We start from the raw sequence: 7,726 nt of genomic DNA, 5'->3' as shown, positions 1-7,726 counted from the left end.
GCCACGGGAAAGGCAGGGCACAAGGGAATGGAAATCTACCCAGCACATGCGCAGCTGCCTTGTTTGTTTGTTAGAGCACAGGACATCAGCGCTATCTTGTAATGGCGAATGTGAGGGCGGCTCCCCACAATGTGTCCCTACCTACACACAAACAAAGACACACATGATTAAAAATAAATGAAAAAATATAATTCACCCTTCTGCTTATGACACTCTAGTGATGTCACTGTGCTTAGACTGAAATCCAGATTCCCTCTGTGGCATATTCCCAGGCCTTATAATGTTGCTCCTGCCTTCCACCCTGCCTTGTGTCCAATAGACTCATGTCACCTGGCCCCTTTTTTCTGGGGCTTCAGATTGTCAACTTTCCAGTGTTCTTAAGCATTCCTGGCTCTTTGCTGCTATTATCTCTGCTAGAGACAATCTTTGCCCAGGTCTTTCCATGGCTGTCTGCTACACACCTGCAGGGACTGAATGCTCCCTGTGGTTATTTCAGTGGTCTAGTTCTGGTCTGGCAACTGGTCAGTCTACCCTGTTGAACTGTGTACTAGCCACACAGATTGTAATGGCCTTCAAGGGTGGGCCCAATGTCATGAACGTGGATGGCACTCTTGTGTTTTTAGGGCATCACTTTCATTGATAGCCATTCCTCTAAGGGAGGGGTTGACAAGCTTGCTATCTATTTGTCTGCCTTACAGCCGGCTCTACTCATTTGCATACTGGGGAGGACAGCTTTCAGACGACCAAGGGCGAGTTGAGTAGATGGATTGGAGATGTACTTGATACAAAGCATAAGACATTAAGCATCTTGCCCTTCACAGAAAAGATTTCTGATCGCTGCTCTCAACAGAGGATGTAGGATGGAGGGTTAGCCTGTTAATTTGGAAAGCCACTAACATACTAAAATGATGTTTCTGAAGGCAAAACGGAGAACATCCCTTTTCTCTCCCCAGCCAATATTCTCTATGGACCGCTCCATACCAAACAGGCAGTGAGCATGTTTGTGAGAGCCGTGGAAGAAGCAAAGAAACAAGGAGGCACCGTGGTCTATGGGGGCAAGGTAATGAGAGTGCTGGGCGGGTGGTGATAGCCTTGTTTCTTTCTTCCTCTGGGACACAAGCAGTTACCTGAGAAAAACTGGTGAAGGGTCCCAGATAGCCACTTACCCTCTCCCCATCTCTCTTACAAGGGGAAAGGGTTGTTGTTTTTTTTTTTTTTTTTTAAGAATGGTGGCAGAAAATGCATGAGACCCAGAAGGAGCGAGTCACTGTTGCCTCTGGTAGTCCCTCGCGCTCTGTATGGAAGGGATATTGGTGTGCTGTAGCATAAGACTGTCAGACTGGTTATCCAATAGGAGGATGCTGCTTTGGAGGGACGGTTTACCTGTAAATGCTGTTTCGTCTTCTCCTGGTAAATGGAGGCAAGGATGATGTACTCTGACTCTGAGTCCTGGAAAAGGAAACCCATTCATTCAGTTTTTTCATCTTTCTGCATAAGGTCATGGACCACCCTGGCAACTACGTGGAACCCACCATTGTGACCGGTCTTGCCCATGATGCACCCATTGTTCACAAGGAGACTTTTGCCCCAATCCTCTATGTCTTCAAATTCCAGGTAAAGAAAAAGACAAAAAGAACCAAACCATGACAGAATCAGATTTAGACAAGTGTTAACTCTTGGTTTTCTTCTGTGCACCAAAAGTACATATTATGAAGTGATCTCTGACCCTAGTAAGATCAAAACCACTAACAGCTCCTGATCTTCTCCGTCCTTCTAGGAGGAAGAAGAGGTCTTTGAATGGAACAATGAAGTAAAACAGGGACTTTCAAGCAGCATCTTTACCAAAGATCTGGGCAGAATCTTCCGCTGGCTTGGGTATAACTTAGTCTGTTGAACATGTATGTAAGTCTGCCGTGGTGGTGAGTGAGTGATCGTGGTCACAGCGAGAGCCCAGTATCTGTGCTTTGTTCTGTTCTGGTTTCATTTCCTGTGTGTTCTTCTCACCGTTCCTCTCCTCACACACACAGGCCCAAAGGTTCCGACTGTGGCATCGTGAACGTCAATATTCCTACCAGTGGGGCTGAGATCGGCGGTGCGTTTGGTATGTACAGACTCATTTTGTCCTCTTAAAACATGCCTTTATGCTTGGTTCTAGGGGCGGAACCTGGGTGTCACGTACACTAGGCCAATCTGTACCACTGAGCCAGAGCCTCTGCCCTCATTGCTCTTTTTCTGCATTGAGCAGGAAAGGAAGAGTCGTGTTCAGCTTCAGAAATTTGTCAAGAAATGGAAACACAAGGCAGGAGGCAGTGTCACATGCCCTTAATCCCAGCAGAGCGCTTGGGAGTCAGAGTCAGGTGGATCTCTGATTTTTGAGGCTAGCCTGGTCTATAGAGTGAGTCCCAGGGGAGAGAGAGAGAGAGAGAGAGAGAGAGAGAGAGAGAGAGAGAGAGAGAGAGAGAGAGTTAGTTTAGCCCAGTTTATTTTCTATAATAACTGTGATCACTCCAACTCAGGTTCCCAACAGGGTCTTCATCTTCTGCTCAGGTTGGATCAGGTTGCTCTTAGCCCAAGGTTTATGAACCTGGAAATTCAGAAGGATTGCCATAAATTTGATGCCAGCCTCGCTGTCTCCCAGGCCAGCAAGACCTAGATTGAAAAAAGAAAACAACAAAACCCCAAACTATAGTAAACTTAAGTTGCCTACTGCCTACCTTCCTACAACCCAACTTTTCTCTCTCTCTCTCTCTCTCTCTCTCTCTCTCTCTCTCTCTCTGTCTCTCTCACACACACACACACACACACACACACACACACACACCCATACACAAGAAGCAAACAAGCAGAAGACCAACAAGACACAAAATGCCAAAGCTAAATAAACATCCTATGGCACTCACTTTGTTTTGGCTAACTACCGCTGAGCATGGGGCCTGCCACGGTGTGCACTGACAGGCCATTGAAGAAGACAGATTTTCTCTTTACCATCTGCTATCACTGTAAATAGTTTGTTGGTTAGGGGTGGGGGCCCGGTCTTCATTTCCCGGTGTTAGAGCTGGAATCCTTCTGGATTGAACCTGTAGAGGTTTTGCATGTGTTGCTGGTCTCTGTTCATGTGTGCATCAGTTCTCCTGTGTGTGGAAGGCACTTTTCTTGGGATCATCCACCTCCTCTGGTTCTTACAATTTTTCTGCTTCCTCTTCAACATAGATCTCTGTACCTCGAGGGAAGGGGTTTGAAGACATCCTTTTGTTTGGTTGGTCCCCACCCCTACCCCCAACCCCCAAGGTTTTTCTGAAGCTTTGGCTGTCCTGGAACTCAGTCTATAGACCAGACTGGGCTATATGTAACTCACGGAGAGCCATCTGCATCTGATGACGTCCTTTTTAGGGCAGGGTACTCCACAACGTCTCAGTCTCCGCATTGTTCAGTTGTGAGTCTGCGTTGATTCTTTCTTCCTTTTTTTTTGTTTTTTGTTTCTTGTTTTTTGTTTTTTTTGTTTTGTTTAAAAATTTTTAAAGATTTTATGTCCGAGTGTTTGCCTGTATGTATGTATGTATGTATGTACCCACTCAAATGCTTGGTGCCTACAGGGGCTAAAACAAGGGCATCGTATGCCCAGGAACAGGCATCACAGATGGTTGTGAGTTGCTCTGTGGGTGCTGGGAACTGAACCACTGGGTCCTATGCAAGAGCAGCCAACAGCTTCTCCTATCTTCTCTTCTACTTTCTTTTGCTTTTTGTGAGGGACAAGCACTTCATCTTACATATCCCAGGCTGATCTTGAACTCGTAATCCTCCTGCCTCAGTCTCAGAGGGGTAGGATTATAGGCGTGTACTGCCCTATTCAGTGATCTGCCTTAATCTGATAGCGCTGGTGGGAGCCCACAGGAAGGATGAGGTGACCTTGTGTTTCTGTAGGAGGAGAGAAGCACACTGGCGGTGGCCGTGAGTCTGGCAGCGATGCCTGGAAGCAGTACATGCGGAGATCCACGTGGTAAGGGAAGGCTCTGGGCACGAGGGCTTGGTCTTGAAGCTGTTGGGAGCGGGCACTTGCTCTCCCGCTTGCAGCCTCGTCTTTGCTCAGTCTCTGATGATTTTATCTTTCTAGACTCTGCAGCTACCTTCTTTTTTAGCACGCATGCTACACTACAGCTTAAGTATCACTGGTGCTCTCAAACCTGAGAAACTCTGCATTGGTATGACATAACGTGGGAAGTATTCACAGCTGTCATGTGATGAGTAGCAGTCACAATGGAGGTATCACTAGGAGTGTATACAGTTGAGGCAGTGTGCAGAGGCATAGGAAACAGGAATGGACTTCATGGTGAGACTTGAGTCCCATCCCCATCTCCTATATATTCACATATTCCAAAATTTCTAGAAAGATTGTACCTTCCAGCCTTCTTGTCTAGCACAGCAACTGACTATGAAATCTCCTTGTTGGGTTCTATCCCAGAGGTGGCATAGGTAGGAACAGAACACTGGGTCACTCTGCATGAGGAGGTGGAAGGCGCTGTCCTTCCCGTTTGTCCTGGGATGGAAGTTTACTTGCACAGAGAAGCAAGAGAGGAGCTTGGGGGTCTGGCCTACGAGCTTAGGGGCAGGCGACCAGCTTGGAAGTGTGAGCAGGACTCAAGAGGCTGAGTCACTAGGGTGTTTCCGTGGTGACAGAGGGAGTTACCTTCTGGAGATGCTGTCTGGGGCTTACTTTACCTTTATTGTATTCTCTCAGAATACAATATTGTTGGCTCAGAATACTTCTCTTGGGAGGAATTCCAGGTGCATCATGGTAACTAGTTTGGGAAAAGAAAAAAAAAAAAACACTTTAAAAATTACTTTTTTTTTTTTTTTTAACCAAAATGAGAATATTTGCATTTTCCTTAATAATATAAGTTAAGAAAGTTATATCACCCGTGTTCTTGTATTATGACCAAAAGAAAAACCATAGGTAACAGGTGATGTGCATGTTCCAGCCGTTTGTGCTTGTGTTTCTCCATTGTAAGGAATCGCATTGATTTTTCTGTATACTGATGGTTGGTTGGTTGGTTGGTTTTACTGACCTGTAAGTTGTTACTATCAATGGACCGATGAGTTTAATGTTATCTTATGGATTGTATATAATGTGTGTGCTGCCATTCACTTCCTTCTCTTCCCTAGTACCATCAACTACAGCACGTCCCTCCCTCTGGCTCAAGGAATCAAGTTTCAGTGATACTGCAGCAGCTTGACATCCCTTAGCCATTCCTGCTGCGGCTCTGAGGAAGCCTGAGAGGACTCCAATTTGCCCTGGATAAATGATCGCTTTGAGTACAGACAGCAGTGTCTAATCTCCAGTGATCCCAGACCCCTGACTAAATCAAGATACCCATTTATAAAAAAAATTCAAAATTAAATATTCACAACCTAGCTACATTTGGCAAAAGATAGGTTTGGTGATTTTTTATGTTACTAATTACTTTTTTATTACAGCTAATCATTTCTTAGTGATGTACGTGCCATCATAGGAGGTTGGGGCCATGGAAAATGGAATAGAAAGGAAGAAGTCTTTGCAGTGGAGATATGAGGACTGTCTTCTAAGCAGTGCTGAATACTCATGGTCCCCTCCTGGCAGGGATTGAAGGGGAGAGATTCCCCTCACATGCTGGAGACCTTAGCACACTTTCATGTACATGATTTGCAGTGTTCCAAATGACAATGGGTTATTGTTGGGTGAGGTGAGGAACTTAACACTATTGTGAATGGTTGCTGGGATGTGTAAAGTCCTGGGTTCAAATCTCAGCACCGCAACAACAAAAATAATGTTCACCCAGTGATGACTGCTCCTGACTGTCAGCCAGAAAGAAATGTGCAGGGTTAGAACCTTCGTTCCTGTTCCAAGCCTTGCTGGGAATTTAGGGACTGAAGTTGCTCATGACAGCACATCTGGATGCTTCGAGCCACCTCAGGCTTCTGCAGCTGCTCATGGGTTTCTTCTCAGGGAAGGTCACTGCTGAGAGTCTCAGGTCTCACTGGGAAGCTGAGCTGGGCACAGAGGTGCCTGTTCTCCTGTGGTGCTGTGGCTCTGTACTTCTGCGTAGCAGTCACCACTGGGCCTGTTCCTGCCACATCAGGCTCATGGAAAAACCTTTGGGGAATAGGACATTGTAGGCAACATGAGTCGTCATGGTGTGGAAAGATTTGGACAACAGTCAGAAATCTGGGGGACCAACTTAGTGTGAGGAAGAAGCAGGTGGAACATTAATAATAACATATTAAATAATATAGTAATATACATTTATATAATTAAATTTGTAGTAGATTTGACTATAAAAATTAAAGGGGTTGTGAATGTGGCTCGGTTAGGTAGGGTACTTGCCACCCAGTGCCTGGGGTCCTATTTCCAGCACTGCCTAAATTAATACAAATCCATGCATTTAAGTCAGATCTGTTCGAAAGCTATAAATGCGTGTTCACACTGCTCCATTGTCACCTGTGAGTAGCATTGACCTGGGCATGTCCTTGCCATCGCTGAATACGAGCCAAGCCAGATACTGATGATGGACCTGGGTGTGTGGGCAAGAACACTGAGGGCAGGGAACAGTTCATTTCTTATGAAAAACAAACAGTGCCCCTGATTACTAGTAAGAAACTGACGTGGCTTGCTAAGGTCTGGAGGTGGGCTCTGAATCATTGCTATCTGCAAGGACACGTCGCTCTTTTTCTTTTTTCTTTTTTCTTTTTCTTTTCTTTTTCTTTTTCTTTTTTTTGTTTTGTTTTGTTTTGAGACAGGGTTTCTCTGTATAGCCCTAGCTGTCCTGGAACTCACTTTGTAGACTAGGCTGGCCTCAGACACAGAAATCTGCCTGTCTCTGCCTCCCAAGTGCTGGGATTAAAGGCGTGCGCCACCATGCCTGGCTGTCGCTCTTTTTCAAAACACACACAGAGTGCCGTGAGCTGGCCAGTGTCTGATGCCTGCATTAGAATTTTTTTTCTTGAGGCAGGCTTCTGGTTTTTGGCCAGTGAGAGCCTGGGTTTGTAGCTCTGTGTCACCACCCAGCTTTATTATTCTTTAAAGCAAGAGTACATGTAATTTTGGAAAAAGTTACAGAGGAAAATGAAGTTGGAGAATAAGGAACAGGAGTATGGAGTGTCCGATACCAGATAAATGGGCACAGTGGCCCACATCGGAGATCCCAGCATCTGAGAGGATTGTGAGTTCTAGCCCATCCTTCGAAACATGAGATCATGCCATGAGGAACAAAACAGAGCATAAATACAATCTGGATCTTGCTGTAACCCTGGCTGGCCTTGAATTCCGACCCACCTGCGTCTGCCCCCACCCCACCCCCTGTGCTGGGATTAGAATCTGCACCATCGCACTTGGCCACTGCTCATTTTGCTCAGAAACACTTCACACTTTCAATTAAATGTTTAAGGAGCTATGATGATGTGGCCACACTTGACAGTGACATTGATGCACAGTGTTCTGAAGGTGACAAGGAGCTATAATCTGGGCCAAAGCCGATTCTGAAAGTTTCCTTTGAAATTTCATAAGTTTTATGTTTCTATCACAAGGCCTCTATCTTTGTCATAATGGCTTTATTAAACTTTTGCCTTTAAGTTGTCTTTTTTTTCTGGTTTAAGAAAGATTACTTGCATGTGTGTGTGTGTGTGTGTGTGTGTGTGTGTCCATCCATGTGCGTGTGGGATATGTGTGTGTGTCCATCCATGTGTTGTCCACTTT

General features: G+C 45.5%; 1 protein-coding gene across 3 annotated transcripts in view; it reads left to right on the top strand.

Moving 5' to 3' along the window:
• Window positions 1-6,766, top strand: part of Aldh7a1 (aldehyde dehydrogenase 7 family member A1) — a 48,371-nt gene extending 41,605 nt beyond the window's left edge. For 2 of the 3 annotated variants that reach the window (XM_029546858.1, XM_021214346.2), the window contains 6 exons: window positions 954-1,060; window positions 1,498-1,614; window positions 1,778-1,875; window positions 2,028-2,101; window positions 3,922-3,997; window positions 5,161-6,766. In XM_029546858.1, the coding sequence (XP_029402718.1) occupies window positions 954-1,060; window positions 1,498-1,614; window positions 1,778-1,875; window positions 2,028-2,101; window positions 3,922-3,997; window positions 5,161-5,215 (527 nt within the window). In that variant the 3' untranslated portion in view covers window positions 5,216-6,766. The remainder of the gene's footprint in view (window positions 1-953; window positions 1,061-1,497; window positions 1,615-1,777; window positions 1,876-2,027; window positions 2,102-3,921; window positions 3,998-5,160) is intronic. The other variant, XM_029546857.1, reaches the window with a different exon arrangement.
• The last annotated feature ends 960 nt before the right edge of the window (window positions 6,767-7,726 follow it).

Source organism: Mus pahari, chromosome 15 (genome assembly GCF_900095145.1).
Source record: "Mus pahari chromosome 15, PAHARI_EIJ_v1.1, whole genome shotgun sequence".
Taxonomy (NCBI): Eukaryota; Metazoa; Chordata; class Mammalia; order Rodentia; family Muridae; genus Mus; species Mus pahari.
The sequence above is the reverse complement of the archived record's forward strand: the minus strand, read 5'-3'. Positions and strand labels throughout refer to the sequence as shown.